Genomic DNA, 17,271 nt, shown 5'->3' with positions numbered 1-17,271 from the left:
GCCGGTCTGTATGTGGGATCCGAACCCTCGGCGGGAGTGCCTGCCGCACTTCCCAAGCGGCGCACTGTAGCAGTGCGCCACCGGGCCGGCCCCATAAACATTTTTCTAAATAACTCAAAACTCTCTTTGTAAATATAATTTACAAGTGAAAATAACTTTTGTACAAATATAAACATGTTGATATTTAGTATAGAAATTTTAGAAGATACAGGTATGCAAAAAGAATCAAGATTATTCACATTTTTGTGATTCAGGGAAAACTACTGTTAACATTTTGATATACCTACAAACACATATATAGACATGTACACACATATATGTATATATCTTCACATATGAATTTACAAAAATAAGATCATAAGACACATTCTTTTTTTAAAAACTTGATTGTGTTTACCTAATATAACATGAATAGCTTTTTGAGTCATTTCATATAAATCCATGTCATCTTTTTTTTTTTTTACAGCTCCATAGTCTATGTGGGAAAACATCATGATTTATTCACCCAATCACTAGTGATGAACCTCTAATTTATTTCCACCTTTCTATTAGAAATAACAAAAACAGTAAATAACCATTAAGAATTATAATTAATAACACAAATAATGTAAATAATTGCTCCCAACATCTTTGCAATGCCATTTTATAATGACGGCACCATAGTCTTGCAGGACAGGCATGATTTCCTTAGCCATTCCCCTGTTACTAGATGTCATTTCCAGTCTTGTGCAATGGTAACTATGCTGTGATGAGCATCTTTTCCCCCAAAACCTTGCCTGTATTTCAGGTTATTTTCCTGGGGTGATTCTCAGTTGGTCTTTACTGGGTCACTCGCCTGATCTCCTTGCCCCTTTTCTGCAGGCTTACCTCTTCCCAGCTATGGCCATCTTCAAGGCAGAAGATGCCAGTGGGGAGGCAGCAGCCATGTTGAACAACATGCGTGTGTATGGCACCTGCGTGCTCACCTGCATGGCCACTGTGGTATTTGTGGGTGTCAAGTATGTCAACAAGTTTGCCCTTGTCTTCCTGGGTTGTGTTATCCTCTCCATCCTGGCCATCTATGCTGGGGTCATCAAGTCTGCCTTCGACCCACCCAACTTCCCGTGAGTGCTGCTGCTCAGAGCCTAAGGCATTGACCTCCTGCATTCCTGGCCCCGTTTCAAATTTCTTCTCCCCACCTGTCAGAATCTGAGTGATGTGGGTTGAGAGCAAGATCCCCAGGGAGGGAAAATCTCTTCTGGTTTGAGGGCAATCTCTTTAGGGTGGGATAACTTTTTTTGGAGGTGGGAATGATTTTCTTTATGGGGGTCAACTGCTTGCTAGAGGGGTGGACTTAGGAAGAACTAAGTTGGAATGACGTCTGAAAGGATGAACACTCTGTGGAGGGGAAACCTTTCCTGGGTGGGGACAATCTCCCTGAATAGGAAACCTCTTAGTGTTGGACAGCTTCTCCAGGATGGGAAAGGACACTGAAGAGAGTGTCCAAGGGCTCAGATCCCTGTTGGTTCTGCCGCTCTCCCTAGGACCTAGGACAGAGTCGCCTCCACTCCACAGCCCAGCCCCCAGATGTTGCTGTCCATGGTGCTGAAACATAGCATTGTATTAACGTGGTGGTTCTCCACCTTGGCAGCGTGTTAGAATCGCTTGGGGAGCCTTAAAAAAAAAAAAAAAATGCCGGGGGCTAGGCTCCATCCAAATTAAATCGGAATCTCTGGGTACGGGGCTCGGGCATCTGTGTTTTTGAAAGCTCCCCCAGAGGTTCTATTGTGAAGTCAGGGCAAGGTTATGTCACTCCCCGTCTTCCTCCCTTGTTTCTCTCCCCAGGATCTGCCTCCTGGGGAACCGCACATTGTCTCGCCATGGCTTTGATGTCTGTGCCAAGCTAGCTTGGGAAGGAAATGAGACGGTGACCACACGGCTCTGGGGCCTTTTCTGTTCCTCCCACTTCCTCAATGCCACCTGTGATGAGTACTTCACCCGAAACAATGTCACGGAGATCCAGGGCATTCCTGGTGCTGCCAGTGGCCTCATCAAAGGTCTGGGGGAGGGGAAGAGGGCTGGTATCCAGGGAGCTGCAGGGATTTTAGGTTAAGTGGTCTGGATTAGGGAGCTCTCCTTGGGATTCGGTTAAATTCAATTAACTTTAATTGAGCACCTACTCTGGGCTATGTTCTGTCCTTGGCATGACTGAGGGGTAGAGATGAAAGGGAGACAAGTATATCACCACTAGTAGGAAAGAAAGTCATCAATTTAATAAGCATTCTCTATGCACCTGCTAAGTGCCTAGCACTGTGCTAAGCACTAGAAATTCAAAATAAGCCACAGATTTGACCTCAAGGAGTCTAATGGCAGAGACAGATATATTAGCAAATAAATTATGATATGCACAGATGTGCATTCAATGAGCAGAGATCTCTCAGGGGAGGGAGTGGTCGTGTGCATAGGGTGGCAAGACCAGGCTTCCTGGACTCATCTGAGAAAGATATTGAAGGACAAATAAGAGATTTTCAGTTATGTTAGAGGAATAAGGGAATTACAAACAGAAGAACAGCTTGCCTAAAAGCATGCAGACACAGAAGAGCCACAAGTAATTTGGTATGACTGGGGCATAAAGTGCAAAGGAAGGAGGGGCAAGAAATGATGTCAGAGAGGCTGGAATGAGCCAGGTTGTGGCAGATCTCAGAAGCCATGTTGAAGAGTTTGGGCTATATCTTGAAGGCAATAAGGAGCCGCCAAAGGTTTTTGAGTAGGGAAGAGACATAAATCTCCATTTCTGAAGGTTCACTCCAGCTGCTAATGTGGATGGGTTGAAAGGGGAGTAGAATAGAGGCAAGTAGTCCAGGAGGAGGCTGATGCTGTGAGTTCAGGACACAGAGATGATGGTTTTCTGAACTAGAGTGATGGAGAGATGTCAGTGGGAATGGGACAGTGGTTGTCACAGAACTATTTTGCCTCCCAGGAGGCATTTGGCCATGTCTGGAGACATTTTTGGTTATCAAAACTGGAGACGTGGTCTTGGTATCTACTGGGTAGAGGCCAGGATGTTGATAAACATCTTACAATGCTATAGGATGGCCCTTGACAGGAAAGAATTATCTGGCCCAAAATGTCAGTAGTGCTAACACGGAGGAACTCTGGAATGGAATGAAGGGGCATATTTGAGAAATATTAAGGAGGGGTAAATGGATAGGAGTTGGAGATGTTTTAGAAGTATGGTTGAAGGAGGGTTGAAGGAGCAGTTGAGGGCAATGCTAAGGTTCCTGAATTGATGGTGGTACCATTAGCTGAGAAAAGAGATGTGGGAAAGGAGCTGGTTTGGGGTGGGTGGGTGGTGAGATCAATTGGGGACACATTGAGCCAGCCTGAGATAGGTGTTTATGTGCCTATTTACCCCACTTGGTTGGACTATTTGAAGTCAGGGACTAGGTCTGACTCATTTGTGAAATTCCTGCACATGGCCTGGCCCAGAGCAGGAGCTTAGGAAATACTGGCAGAAATAAAATAGAGCCAAGGCCAGGGGAGAATGGGATGTGGTTGCTCTTGACCCTTACTTTTTCCCCACCCCACTTCTGGGTCCCAGAGCTCTGGTCCCCTGACTTCTGGCCTTCCCCCTGAGCATCTTTCCCCATCTCCCCACAGAGAACCTCTGGAGCTCCTACCTGACCAAGGGGGTGATTGTGGAGAGAAGTGGGATGCCCTCAGTTGGCCTGGCAGATGCCACTCCTGTCAACATGGACCACCCTTATGTCTTCAGCGATATGACCTCCTACTTCACCCTGCTGGTTGGCATCTACTTCCCCTCAGTCACAGGTGAAGGGGAGCTCAGATGGGGAGGACTCTGCCTGGGAGTGGATGAGTAGGAGACGGTCAATGATGGTGTTGGGAATTTCTTAGTCCAACAGCCCTGTTACATAAGCTGGAGCCATCAATTCAGTTCCCATTGGGCATGAGAGAGAATTAAGGCCAGAAGCCAAGTAATATGCCCGAGATCTCACAGAAGTCCGTATGCTAGGACTAGGTCTCAGGGTTCCTGACTCACAGACTGGCATCTTTTCTTCTCTGTCTGTCGGTCTGGTTTCCTGTGGCCCCGGCCCCTGTCCAACCTGCTCTTCTGTTCACAGGGATCATGGCTGGTTCTAATCGCTCTGGGGACCTGCGGGATGCCCAGAAGTCAATCCCCACTGGCACTATCCTGGCCATCGCCACCACCTCTGCTGTCTGTATCCTGCACTGCTGGGTTGGGACTACCCTCGGTGGGGAGTGCTAGAGTGAGGACAGCTGAAGTTGCTGCCTTGCCCAGCTGGTTCAGGAGGGGTGCAGAGGAGGGGGACTCCACCTTGAGGATTTTCCTTCATTCTCTGCTTCAGATATCAGCTCCGTTGTTTTGTTTGGGGCCTGCATTGAAGGGGTCGTCCTACGGGATAAGTAAGTAAGAGAGTTGGGGTTGATCCTGTTCTGGGGGATGGGTGGGCATAGGAGACTGAGTTCTGGAAAACAGACCCAGCAGGGGGTGCTGGAACCTGTGCAAGGGGACTGTTGGGGGGAGGCCACAGGGGTTGCTTGCAAACTCACCTTCTTATATTACATTTCATCTTTCTCATGTCACTCCAGTTCAAGAAGCTTAAATGGTGTCTCATTTCTTTTAGGATAATGATATTTTTCTTTTCTTTTCTTTAAAATCTGTTAATTCATTAATACACCTGACATTTACTTAATGTGTATTGGTCACTGTCCAAAGTTCCTAGGGGAGCAAAGATAAATAACATCATTTTTGTCTTAAAGGAGCTCTTCGGGTGTGGTGACCATACTTGCAGATAGACCTTAAATGCAGAGTGGTAGGGATGGCCATATCAGAATGCACACAGAAGGCTGCTGTCCAGTCCTCAGGGTGTCAGGAAAGTCTCCCAGGGGAGGGGAGGCTAGAAATGCCTTATGGACATTGTCTCATTTATCCTTCCCACTTCCAGTGTTAAGTAGAGATTAGACATCTAGGAGGGGGAAGGCCACACCAGGCAGTGGGAGCAGCATGAACAAGGGAAGAGGGGAAAAATGGCTGTGAGTGCATGTGTGTGTGCACACTTGTGTGTGTGCATGTGTTCTATGTGTGCACATGCCTGTAGTTGTAAGTGGTTCAGTGCTCCTAGAGCACTCACTTCTGAAAGGCACGTGCACCCAGAACTAGCAGAGTGAAGTAGGAGGTCCTCTCAAAGAACTGATTTCCACTGGCACCACCTGGGCTTCCAGAAGGTAATGTGATGGGGACTTGAGGCTGGAGATGTAGGCTGGAACCAGGCATGCAAGTCTGGTTTTCAGTTACCAGAAAATTGGAGCTTTAGTTTATAAAAAAGAAGAAAAAAAATGGAGAAAACCCTGAAGAGTTTTAAGCAGGAGAGTGATCTGGACAAATTTCTATATATTACAACTGTTAGTTTTAGGGCAGTTTAGCCTCCACTTATTTCATTTCAACATAGACCTCCCACAAGATTGCAAGGGACCCAGCAGATCACCCACTACAGCCCTTCATGTGATTCTTGGAGTCCTTCAGCCACAGCTCCTTTGCATAAACCTCTGGGAACAGGCCTCTCTCTACCTATTGGGGTAGAATCTTTCATTTTAATACAGTGTCATTGTTAGAACATTCCTTTCTTTGATTCTCACACTGTTACCACATGATGAGGCCAGAACCCCCATTTTTCAAATGGAGACACTGAAGTTCTAACAGACTAAGGGATTTTCCCTGGATAACATAACGTGTACAATTAACCATTCACTATCACCACATTAGTACAATATTCCCGGCATGGTACTGAGCATTTTACAGGTCTTACCTCCTTTTATCCTCTCAACAATCCTATAAGAGAGGTTTATAATGATTCTTGTTTTATAAGAATCTGAGGCCTAGAGAGGCTACATAACCTGCCCAAGGTCACACAGACAGGAAATGCCCAGGACACTTGGGGCTTTGTCTCTCCTCTCACCCCTACAGAGCCTAGCCCTGTGGTAGGCATACAGTTGGTCCTGCAGTTGGTGTGGGGAGACCTACCCTGGATATCCAGGTGGCATTGCTTGCCCAGCATCTCCTGTCCCCTTGTTGCTTCATTCCAGGTTTGGAGAAGCTGTGAATGGCAACCTGGTGGTAGGCACGCTGGCCTGGCCATCTCCCTGGGTCATTGTCATCGGCTCCTTCTTTTCCACCTGTGGGGCTGGGCTGCAGAGCCTCACAGGGGCTCCACGCCTGCTGCAGGCCATCTCCCGGGACGGCATAGTGCCCTTCCTGCAGGTCAGTGTGTGGAGGAGAACAACCCACCCTCAGTAGACCAGCCAGCTAGGCCCCTGCCTAGAGAGGCCACACAGTGAACCAGGGCCATGGCAAGCCTTGAACTGCCTCCTGGGTGCATGTGCTCTGCACTGCCCTAAGAAGAATGTGCTTTATATGGGATTTGGCCCATGGTCAGTGCCATCTCTTTGAGCATTGTCTGCTCTTAGGGGAAAAATAAATTGCCCTCCTTTGGCCCAGTGGTTGGTCAGGCATTCAGAGGCAGCCAAAGGGCAAGAAAAGGGTGGCTCTCTCCATGGTGCTTAAAAACAAAGATTTATGAAGCACACAGTCATGGCCGCTTGCTGACCTCCTGATAGCTCCTCTCCCATCTGTCTCAATGGAGCTTTTCCCTTTCAGCAGTCATTTGAACTTCATTGCCCTGGGGTACCAGTGTCAGGGTGGGGGATAGAGCAAAAGCCTGGTATTCCTGAGGCTTTCCCTAGAGAACAAAGATGCAGCACTGTCTCTCTACCTCCTCACTGGTTATAGCTTCCTGCCTCTTCTTCACTGGTTCTCAAGACTGGGGGAGCAAGATGAGAAGTCCCTAAGGTCTCAGTCCCCCATGATGGTTGCTCTGTTCCCAGGTCTTTGGCCACGGCAAAGCCAATGGAGAGCCCACCTGGGCCCTGCTGCTTACTGCCTGCATCTGCGAGATCGGCATCCTCATTGCATCCCTTGATGAGGTCGCCCCTATCCTCTCTATGTGCGTGCTGGCATCTTGCCCTCCCCGTTGGCTTAGTACCCCTCTCAACCTGGACCCCTCAGCTGTGACCCATCACAACACGCCCAAACACTTTAACAGCCCCAGGAATTTCCTAGTCATAGCTGCCCGTCCTTTGTTATATAAAGATTCATACCCACATGTATTGGGGTGTGTCATAAGGGGATTTGGCCTTTGAACCCCTCTGTAAGCACCAGAGCATGATTTGGCCACCTCTCCGATTTATTTTCCCCTCTCTTTCCTTATGTCTCTATGTCCATTTCTGCCTCCCCTTTGCATCTCTGTCTCTCCCGGGGCCTTTCTGTGTTCTAGGTTCTTCCTGATGTGCTACATGTTTGTAAACCTGGCCTGTGCAGTGCAGACACTGCTGAGGACACCCAACTGGAGGCCACGCTTTCGATATTACCACTGGTGAGTGGCCTGTCCCCCCCCCCCCACTGAACCATTCGCTCAACTCTGCCCCGATCCCCACCTCACCCTTGCCCATCCCTTCTGGGTCTAAGGATCCCAAACCTGAATGGGGCATCTCATTTTCTCTATTTGTTGCCAAGCTAGCATGAAAAATGTCCTGGAAAAGGTCTCCTTATAACCATAAACAATAATATAATACAATCATAAACATTGTCAGCTGTAAGGCCTCTCCTGTCTGTAATGCTCAGCATCTTACAGTATAGCACAGAGGTTAGAAGTCACCCTGACCTGAGTTCAGATAATGACTCTGCACTTCCTAGCTGTGAGATCTGGGGCTGATCGTGTAGCTTCTCTGAACCTCAGTTTCCTCAGCCGTGAAATGGTCATGATAGCTGCACCTACCTCACAGGGTTCTTGTAAGTGTTACAGTGCATGGGAGCTGCTCATTACACGGAGGCTGCAGGTTCTTTTTATCATTTTGCTTTTTGGCTCTTCATCCTCACAGTAGGCTCCTGGGGGCAGACAGGACAGGGATTATCACACTTCTATAAAAAGGAGACTGAGGCTCAAATGGGGGAAGGGACTGGCCCAAGGTCCCCCAGCAAAACTATGGCACCACTGGACTAGAACCAGGGCTGCTTAACTTCCATCTCAATGCTCCTGCTTTGTCGGTGGCCTCTTCCTGGCAGGTCCTGCTTCCAACTCCCCCAGAGACCCCGGCCTCAGAACCCGTCTGGCCAGGGCTGTCTGGCAGGGTCTAAGGCAAAGCAACAGGGCACTGTGGTGACTCAGGAGTTGGGCAGGGCATGAGGCGGTATCCCGTCTGTGGCTGCTCATCTATCCAGAAGGTCCCATGTCCCTGTGGTCCTCATGGAGACAATGGTGTGAGTTCCTTTAGACCTGTCCCATCTAACTCTTGCTGTCTGAGCCCTGCTCCAGGGACAGCCCTGCCAGGGCTCAAGGGCTGGTCTTCCTCCCAACACCCAGGACGCTCTCCTTCCTGGGCATGAGCCTGTGCCTGGCCCTCATGTTCATCTGCTCCTGGTATTACGCGCTGGTGGCCATGCTCATTGCTGGACTCATCTACAAGTACATTGAATACCGCGGGTAAGCGTGGGGAGCTGGGGCAGGGGGAGAGGCTGAGGGTGGTAGGGGGTGAGGAGGGAAAGGAGTGAGTGGAGTGGTGGGAGTGGAAGTGAGGCAGGGGGTGAGAGAGGATAGGGGTAGAGAAGAAGGAAAGGTGCTACAGTGCGAGATTGAGTGATGGGGGATGGGTAAGAGACCTTGAGAAGTGGACAAGAGGGGCAAGAGAATGGATTTAGAGGCGATTTTCCAAGGAAAATTAGTCAAGGCTTGACTGAATCAGGTGCACATCCTTTCTGAGCCTGAGATAGGTGGCTGTGCCCTGGGGCAGCCAGCTGGGCATGGACAGTTCTCCCTGCCACTCCCTGGCTTTCTGCCCTCGTGTGATCCCCCTTCCCGGCCCCCAGGGCAGAGAAGGAATGGGGCGATGGGATCCGAGGCCTGTCTCTCAGTGCTGCTCGCTATGCCCTCTTACGCCTGGAGGAAGGGCCCCCGCACACCAAGAACTGGAGGTAAGTGGTGAGGTGCACATGTGGGGGCTCAGGAGAGGGAGAGGAAGGGAGCAGGGGCCTGACTCATCCCACTTGCTTTATTTTGCTGAGTGGTACCATAAAAGCCCTTCCCCCCAAAACACCAAGGCTGAATTGAGTTATAGACATTTGTTCTCCAAAACTGCACTCACTGTGCCAGCCATCCATCCATCCATCCATCCATCCATCCATCCATCCATCCATCCATCCATTAATTCATCCATCCATCCATTCATTCCCTTATATGGTCAATTTATGAACGTATGCTATGTGCAAGTCCCCTTCCAGTCTCTGCGGTTGTAGTGAGCTCACAGTTCTGTGGAGAAGGCACACACACACACAGAGATAAACATTATATTGTGTAGCATTTGCTCTGGGAAAGGTGGACTCATTCACTTTGAGAGTTATGGGGGCTCTCAGGAATCTCTACATTAATGACAATTACTCCATTTTATTCACGTGAAAATGAGGGGTCAGAGAGGGTCTCAGAGGTCATGGAAGGCAGAACTGGAGCCAGAATCTTCACCTTCCGCCTGTCAGCCCAGGGCGTTTTGTAACTGACTGCTCCACATGCTGACCCCCTCATCCACCTCCCTAAGTTTCACTTTGCCAAGAGTAAGGCCTGGAACTCTGAACTATGACATCACTGGCTTGTCCTTGCCGATGTCTCCTAAACTAGGGCTTCCAGAGACTGGGGCTTTTCACTATTTGTCTGGGGATTCTCAAATGCTTAGCATAGAGTCTAGCCCTAAATAGGTGCTTAGAGAATGCTGTTAAATTGATGGAAGGCTGAATGAATAAGATGGCTACATGAATAAAGAAATGAGTGGATAAATAGATGGAAGCATGGATAAGTACACACATGTGTGTGAGGGTAGTTGGGTGAGTAGGTGGATGTGTGGATAACTGAGTGAATAAGCCATGCTAGGTAGATCAAGATGGCTATCAGTGGATGACTGAAGGACAAAATAGATGGGTTGAGTGGATAGATAGATGAGTGAGGTGGAGGGAGAAATGGATGCATGGGTGAGTGGATGGATACTTGGGGAGATGGTTGGATGGGCTGACATTCAAGGAAATGGATGGATGGATGTTAAGATGGGTGGATGGGAGATGTGGGTATAGGTGGGGGTTTTACAGAGGGTAGAGGATTAGGTAACCTGGTGATGGATGTATGGTGGGTGGATAGTTGGGCAGGGGATAGATGGATCATGGGACTCTGTTCCCTCTTAGGCCACAGCTGCTGGTGCTGGTACGTGTGGACCAAGACCAGAATGTGGTGCACCCCCAGCTGCTCTCGCTGACCTCCCAGCTCAAGGCAGGGAAAGGCCTGACCATTGTGGGCTCTGTCCTTGAGGGCACCTTTCTGGACAACCATCCCCAGGCCCAGCGGGCAGAGGAGGTGAGCAGAAGCCCTGGGGGGGTGGGGGAAGGCCAGGACACACAGGGAGGCAGTCTTTACCTCTTTTTCTTTCCTTCCTTACTACCTTTGGAGTCCAAGGAGGCTCAGACTTTTCTTTCCTCTTCCTTGGAAGAGGAGCCTAAGGGCCCAGGGAGTGAGGACCTTAGAATCTGATTTACAGAACACCAAACCATCAGCGCCAGAAGGGCCCATTTTATGGGTAAAGAAATTGAGACTTAAAGAAGTCAGACCACTTGTCTAAGGACAGAAAACCAAGATTCATATTAGAACTCCTTGACTCCTACTCCAGACTTTTTCTTGCCAAAGTATAAATCTTTCAAAGTGCTTAACATCGCTGGACTTTTTCAGTCCCTACATTGTGTGGAGTCAGCAGGGTCAGTATCCACATTTGGCACAGGAAGAAACTGAGGCCCAGAGAGAGAAAGCAGCTTGCTGAAAGTCACAAAGCTAGCGGAAGCATAGTCAGGATTTGAACCTGGGACCCTGGCTGCCCCATGTCACCTGCTCAGAGTGGCATACAGAGCCAGTATGGGCTGGGATGGCCAGCATCTACATTGGGCACATTAAGAGGTGCTTGTAACCTGGTGGGTAGTAGAGGAAGTATGTTCTGGCTGCGATTCAGGACTTTCTCCCCCAGGGCTGTGGCTAGGAGTGGAGAGAGAAAAAGGGGCCCTGGGGGAGGCGAGGTGAGGCAGGGGAGGGGCACCCTTAATAGCTTGTGACAGTTGCTGTTTCTGCCTCACTGGGCCGTTAACACCAATCTGTCAGGGCCCAGAACTGGAGGCCTCGACTAGTCCATTCGATTCAACACACTGTGGCTGAGAATGTGCCACATACAAGGCATTGGGCTGGGCATGGGGGGAGTTGGAGATATTTAAGACCAAGTTTCAGCCCTCAAGGTGCTCACAGGCTGGTGGGTGGATAGAACACACACAGAAGGCTCTCACATTCATTGATGTTGATAAGTGCTGTTAGAGTTAATAACATCAGAGTAATACGGTGTGTTGGGTGTTTACAATATGGCAGGCAGTATACTGAGTCCTTGCATCATGACTTGTAATTCTCCCTCTTCCTAAATTAGGTAGCTGTCACCACCCCACTTGACAGATAAGAAAAACCGAGACTCAGGGAGGTTATGTGATGTGCCTGAAGTCACACAGCCAGGAAGAGGTAGAAATAGGAATTGGACTCTATCCATTTGACCTCAGGGTAGTGGTTAGGAGTGTGGGGGCTGGAGTCAGACTCCTTGGACTTGAATCTCACAATAACATTAGCTGTGTGTCCCTAAGCAAGTCTTAATTTTTCCAAGCCTCAATATCCTCATCTACAAAATAGGAGTAATAAGAACACTTTCCTCATAGTGCAGATTAAAAGTGCATTTAAGATGCTTATCCAGCTGGCCCATTTGCTCACTTGGGAGAGGGTGGCGCTGATAACACCAAGGTCAAGGATTTCAGTCCCCTGCCAGCCAGCCGCCAAAACAAACAAACAAATACATAAATTAAATACTTATCATTATGCTACTTTCAACAATAATTAAAACAAATTGGCCATGCAGAGAAGCCCAGTTTAATTCTGTTGTGGGTGGGGAGGTGGTATCTGAAGAAGGCGACATTTGAGTTGGGCCAGGCAGGATGTAATGTACAACTGGGAGAGGGGTGCATCAGGGTGGTGATGGAAAGCCAGGGGGACCAGGTGAGCAGCAGCAGAGTGCTGGGAAGTGTGGGGTCAGATCATGGAGAACCTCGATTGATCAACGGAGAGTGGGGACCAGAGATGATGGGAGCCACGCACAAGGCTGGTGCCAGAGTCTGACATGATCAGAGCTGAGCTTCAGGAAGACTGGGATGGATCGAGGGGAGAGACAGGAGGTGGGGGCTGCAAGGGGCCCAACCAGGGCTGGGGAGGCCTGAGGCTGGCCCTTGTCTGAACCCCCTGCCCTTTCAGTCTATCCGGCGCCTAATGGAGGCAGAGAAGGTGAAGGGCTTCTGCCAGGTGGTGATCTCCTCCAACCTTCGTGATGGTGTGTCCCACCTGATTCAGTCTGGGGGCCTCGGGGGCCTGCAGCACAACACTGTGCTTGTCGGCTGGCCCCGCAACTGGCGGCAGAAGGAAGATCACCAGACATGGAGGAACTTCATTGGTAATGCTGTGGTGGGCCAGGGGCAGTGGAAGGGTGGGAGTGGGGTTCTGCTTCTTTGGGCCTGAGGGGTTCCAAGAACAGCATGACTAGTGTGGGTTCAGTGTATGCATGTGATGGCAGTCAAAGCTGGCCGTGCACCAGCTGCTGTGCTAGGCACTGAGCACCCAGCTGTGAATGAGACAGTCTTGGCTCCTGCGGGGCTCACAGGCCCTGGGAGGGAGACAGTGCCGGGCAGTGCGAAACGCTATAGCTTTGAAGTCAGAGGCTGGGATCTACATCTCGGCTCTGGTCCTTCCTAGCTGTGTGATCATGCACAAGTGACTCACCCTCTCTGAGCATTAGATTCCTTAGTAACAGTTGGTAATAGTTATATTATAACTAAAATTTATAATGTTCATTCTGTGTGCCAGACAAGTTGACACTTTCTTTAATGATCTCTATGCGGGCTAGGCATTGTTGTCTCCATTTTGTTGGTATGAAACTGAGGCATAGAGAGATTAAGGAGTTTGCTTCAGGTCACACAGCTGGGAACCCAGGGTTTGAACCAGCCCAGAGGCTGCACTGGTCTCCAAGCTAATCTGTCTCCTTTATAGGTAGATCATGGTTATAAGGTGTTGGAAAGGTTCAGTGAGATTGTGCATGGTGGGTTCTTATTCATCAGAAAGAACAGGTGGTGTTATTACCATTTGACTAGTGGGGAAACAGATCCAGGGAGGTTGAGGGGATTTTCCAGATCCAAATGGCAAATAAGTGATGAGGCCCAGGTAGATGCTGGTTTTCTGACTACTCAGCAAAGGCCATGTGGCATGGGGTAGGATAATGGGTGCTGGGAGCCCCTGTGGCTGCTACTGTTGGGTGCTGGGAGGACTAGAGTCACCGTTTCCCCCTCCGTCCCTCTCTTCGGCCTCCTCCAGAGCTGGTCCGGGAAACCACAGCTGGCCACCTGGCCCTGCTGGTCACCAAGAATGTCTCCATGTTTCCTGGGAACCCCGAGCGCTTCTCGGAGGGCAGCATCGATGTCTGGTGGATTGTGCATGATGGGGGCATGCTCATGCTGCTGCCCTTCCTGCTGCGGCACCACAAGGTGAGTGTGTGCATGAGCCTGTGCGTGTGTTCATTTGCATGCATATGTGCACACCTGTGGGCAAGGCTTGTAGGCTCTGGCCAGGGCCAGCCTCCATGTCTTTCCTCCCTGTGAGCTCCTGGGAAAGGGATCTGATAACCTCCCTCATTCTGATATGTTAGGAACTGATCGTGTCTCCCCTTGCAGGTGCATTGCTGTAAAGGAGAGCAGTGCCTAACCCAAGCGACACTTTAGTGGGGAAACCTGAGACCTGAGCAGGGGAGTTTTTGTAGGGAGTAGCCCTTGAGACAGAGGATTTCAGGTCTGCATGTTTATGTGAGGAGTGGGTGAGAAGTGTGAGGGGGCAGGGCCCCCTGTATCTCCTCATGGCATCTAGGCTGGACCTTTCTGGATCCCCTTCACCCCTTGCAGGTCTGGCGGAAGTGCAAGATGCGTATCTTCACTGTGGCCCAGATGGACGACAATAGCATCCAGATGAAGAAGGACCTGACCACATTTCTGTACCATTTACGTATCACTGCAGAGGTTGAGGTGGTGGAGATGGTAAGTCCCCAGGAGCCACCCCTGAAGTTCCAGAGTCCCACCTGGACCTCTTTCCTCTTGGCCCCAGCACCAAATAGGGCAGCCCCAACACCCATCAGTTTATGATACTGGATCCCTTCCCCCTTATCCACCTCTTAGCCTCTCATGTATTCACCCAAGAGTTCACCCATCTAGCCCTCTCTTCTTTATACTAGCCATGTCTAATAGTGCTCATTACATGCCAGGCACTGTTCATGCATGTTATATATATATATATATATATAACTCTCACAACAACCAATGGGATAGATACAATTATCAGCAGTTCCATTTTACAGTTTAGGAAGTTGAGGCACAGAAAATTCAAGTAATTTGTCCAACAACACACAGTAAGTGGCAGAGCCAGGATTCAAACCCAGGCAGGCTGGCTCTAGAGTCTGTGCCCCTGGTGATTACACTTTCTGGCCTTTTGTCCACTCATCCCCTCACTTTATTTGTGCATCCCCCATCCCTCTGTGTATTCATTAATCTATCCATGTATTCATTCACTCACTCACCCCTCCATTCATCCATGGATATATTCATTCATCCCTTAGTTCCATATTTTACTTCTTCCCCTTTTCCATTCACCCAGATAATTAATTAATCTAGTCATTCATTAGTTCATCCATTCATGTGCCTGGTCTGTGCCGGGCTGAGGAGGGAATGAGCTGCCTGCCTTCCAGAAACATTGCCTTCTCTGCTCCATTCTTGCTTCCACAACCTTTGATCATATTAGGTCATTGGATAGGGAAGCCCTAGGCTGGCAGAGGGAAAGGGGCCTGCCTCCCTTCCTTTGGCCTTGCACGTGAGCTCAGAGCTTATGCTTTCCTCCCTTGCCCCTCTCATCCCACCCCCTCCCCTGCCTGCCCACAGCATGAGAGCGACATCTCGGCTTACACCTATGAGAAGACTTTGGTGATGGAGCAGCGTTCCCAGATCCTCAAACAGATGCATTTAACCAAGAATGAGAGGGAGCGGGAGGTGAGAGTGCCCTGGCTGGGCTCTGAGAGCCTCAAGCTGTTGCCAACTCTGAGTCTGCTCAGGTTTAGGATGGCCCAGGTTGGCACTGCTACCTTTACCCTTATCATCCTTATTATCCCTAACCACACCTCTTGACACTGGGCTCTCCAGCAGTGGGAGTACACACTTCAGCTGTACCTGCCAAGCCTTCCAACCAGGAGGAAGAGTGCCCTTGGCATGGGTGACAGATCTTCTCTCTGCGTGTGACTTCTGGGGCCCGAGGGGAAATAGTGGATGCTAAATGTGCATGAATAATGAGTCCTCAGGGGCGTGGGCTGCTAGTGTGGGGGACAAGATTTCATGCAATAGATTCTCAGGGATTGGATAACAGATGGATATTTAGGGGTGAGTGGTAGTTAGGGGCAAATCTCCTTCGGTGTGATTGATGGGTTCTCAAGGGTAACGATGAGCCTCCCACAATGTATGGGTGTAACATCTCCCAGGTGTGGGTAATGTGGGACCACTGGTCCCCTGAAGTATGGATGAAAGACCCACCACAGGGATGGGAACCCTTGGGGAAATGAGGACAGAAGAACTCCTGGAGGTGGGTGATAGGTTGCGTGCAGAATGGGTGGCAGATTTTATAGGTGAGAGTGACAGACCACGGGTTGTGAGTCTCCCAGGTGTGGATAATACATTTCTTAGATTGAGGTTGGTGGATCCTCAGGGAATGAGTGATGGGTACCCTCTGAGCTGGAAAGGACGGACCCTGCAAGGATGGGGGTGTTATCCAGGGGCGATAGGAAAAATGGTAAGAAATGGCATGTGCACCAAACAATCAGAACTGACATTGTACAGTACTGCCGGGATAATAGAGCCTAGCTGTGCCAGGTGTTAACCTTTTGGTTGCTGGATGGTTGGGAGGTTTGGGGTTCTGAAGAGAAGCTATGGTGGCCAGGTCAGTGGTGCAGTAACTATTTGGTCTTGAAGCATTGCAATATTTTAACAACTGGTATAGTTCCAGAAAGTGCAAGTCCTGACTGAACATTAGCTCTGGTGGTATCTCTTTGTAGGGCATGGGTGGTGATTCCCAGCACAGCTGGCACCAACCTGTGTCACTCCCCAGATCCAGAGTATCACAGATGAGTCCCGAGGCTCAATCCGGAGAAAGAATCCAGCCAACACTCGGCTCCGCCTCAATGTCCCTGAAGAGACACCTGGTGACAGTGAGGAGAAGCCAGAAGAGGAGGTGTGCAGCTGGGGTGGTTTGGCCCCAGCCAGTGGGAGCAGAACTTTTGTCCTCCAAAGGAGTCACCTGCTGTCTCTCCATTCATCCCTCAGGTGCAGCTGATCCATGACCAGAGTGCTCCCAGCTGCCCCAGCAGCTCGCCATCCCCAGGGGAAGAGCCTGAGGGGGAGGGGGAGACAGACCCCGAGAAGGTGCATCTCACCTGGACCAAGGACAAGTCGGTAGCAGAGAAGAATAAGGGTCCCAGTCCCGTCTCCTCTGAGGGCATCAAGGACTTCTTCAGCATGAAGCCGTACGGGCCTGAAAGATAAAAGCTGGGGGCTAGGGGTTGGGGGCTGGGGTGACTCTAAAGGGTCTTGCTCCCCATGGCAGAGCAAATGAGCACAAGGGGTTCTGGTTTGGCAGTCTGAAGACCCAGCCCAGACATTGCCTTGGCTTCTCCATCTGAAGACTTAGGGGGTTAGGCCTGATTGCTAAGAGTCAGAACTCCCAGGTGCAGGCAGTAGAAAGGTGAAAGGTGCGGGGGCTGGGAGAGGAGGACCAGTATTCACTCAGGGCAGATGACGGTGGCTCAATCCCACAGCCTCTTCCTCTTTTTCTGACCCCTCTCTTTTTCTTTCTCTCTTTGCTTCTCTTGTGTTTCCTGAAGGGAGTGGGAGAACTTGTAAGTGCTTCAGCATTTTTTCATTCTCTCCTAGGTTGGCCAGGGTTCCCACTCTCCTCATTCTATCATGAACCCCTAACTGGTGCCTCTGACCTTTGGGGTCTCTGAATAGCCCAGCTT

At 49.9% G+C, this 17,271-nt stretch overlaps 1 protein-coding gene across 2 annotated transcripts in view; it reads left to right on the top strand.

The window, feature by feature from the left end:
* Window positions 1–17,271, top strand: part of SLC12A5 (solute carrier family 12 (potassium/chloride transporter), member 5) — a 36,017-nt gene that overhangs the window by 17,243 nt on the left and 1,503 nt on the right. For both annotated transcript variants that reach the window (XM_008571578.1, XM_008571579.1), the window contains exons 7-24: window positions 862–1,103; window positions 1,825–2,036; window positions 3,640–3,810; window positions 4,122–4,220; window positions 4,368–4,425; window positions 6,106–6,280; window positions 6,904–7,022; window positions 7,353–7,451; window positions 8,439–8,558; window positions 8,942–9,046; window positions 10,298–10,466; window positions 12,435–12,630; window positions 13,545–13,714; window positions 14,126–14,257; window positions 15,152–15,259; window positions 16,365–16,487; window positions 16,580–16,779; window positions 17,137–17,151. In XM_008571578.1, the coding sequence (XP_008569800.1) occupies window positions 862–1,103; window positions 1,825–2,036; window positions 3,640–3,810; window positions 4,122–4,220; window positions 4,368–4,425; window positions 6,106–6,280; window positions 6,904–7,022; window positions 7,353–7,451; window positions 8,439–8,558; window positions 8,942–9,046; window positions 10,298–10,466; window positions 12,435–12,630; window positions 13,545–13,714; window positions 14,126–14,257; window positions 15,152–15,259; window positions 16,365–16,487; window positions 16,580–16,779; window positions 17,137–17,151 (2,513 nt within the window). The remainder of the gene's footprint in view (window positions 1–861; window positions 1,104–1,824; window positions 2,037–3,639; window positions 3,811–4,121; window positions 4,221–4,367; window positions 4,426–6,105; window positions 6,281–6,903; window positions 7,023–7,352; window positions 7,452–8,438; window positions 8,559–8,941; window positions 9,047–10,297; window positions 10,467–12,434; window positions 12,631–13,544; window positions 13,715–14,125; window positions 14,258–15,151; window positions 15,260–16,364; window positions 16,488–16,579; window positions 16,780–17,136; window positions 17,152–17,271) is intronic.

The sequence above is a fragment of the Galeopterus variegatus genome, unplaced genomic scaffold (genome assembly GCF_000696425.1).
Source record: "Galeopterus variegatus unplaced genomic scaffold, G_variegatus-3.0.2 Scaffold706, whole genome shotgun sequence".
NCBI classification, from domain to species: domain Eukaryota; kingdom Metazoa; phylum Chordata; class Mammalia; order Dermoptera; family Cynocephalidae; genus Galeopterus; species Galeopterus variegatus.
The sequence above is the reverse complement of the archived record's forward strand: the minus strand, read 5'-3'. Positions and strand labels throughout refer to the sequence as shown.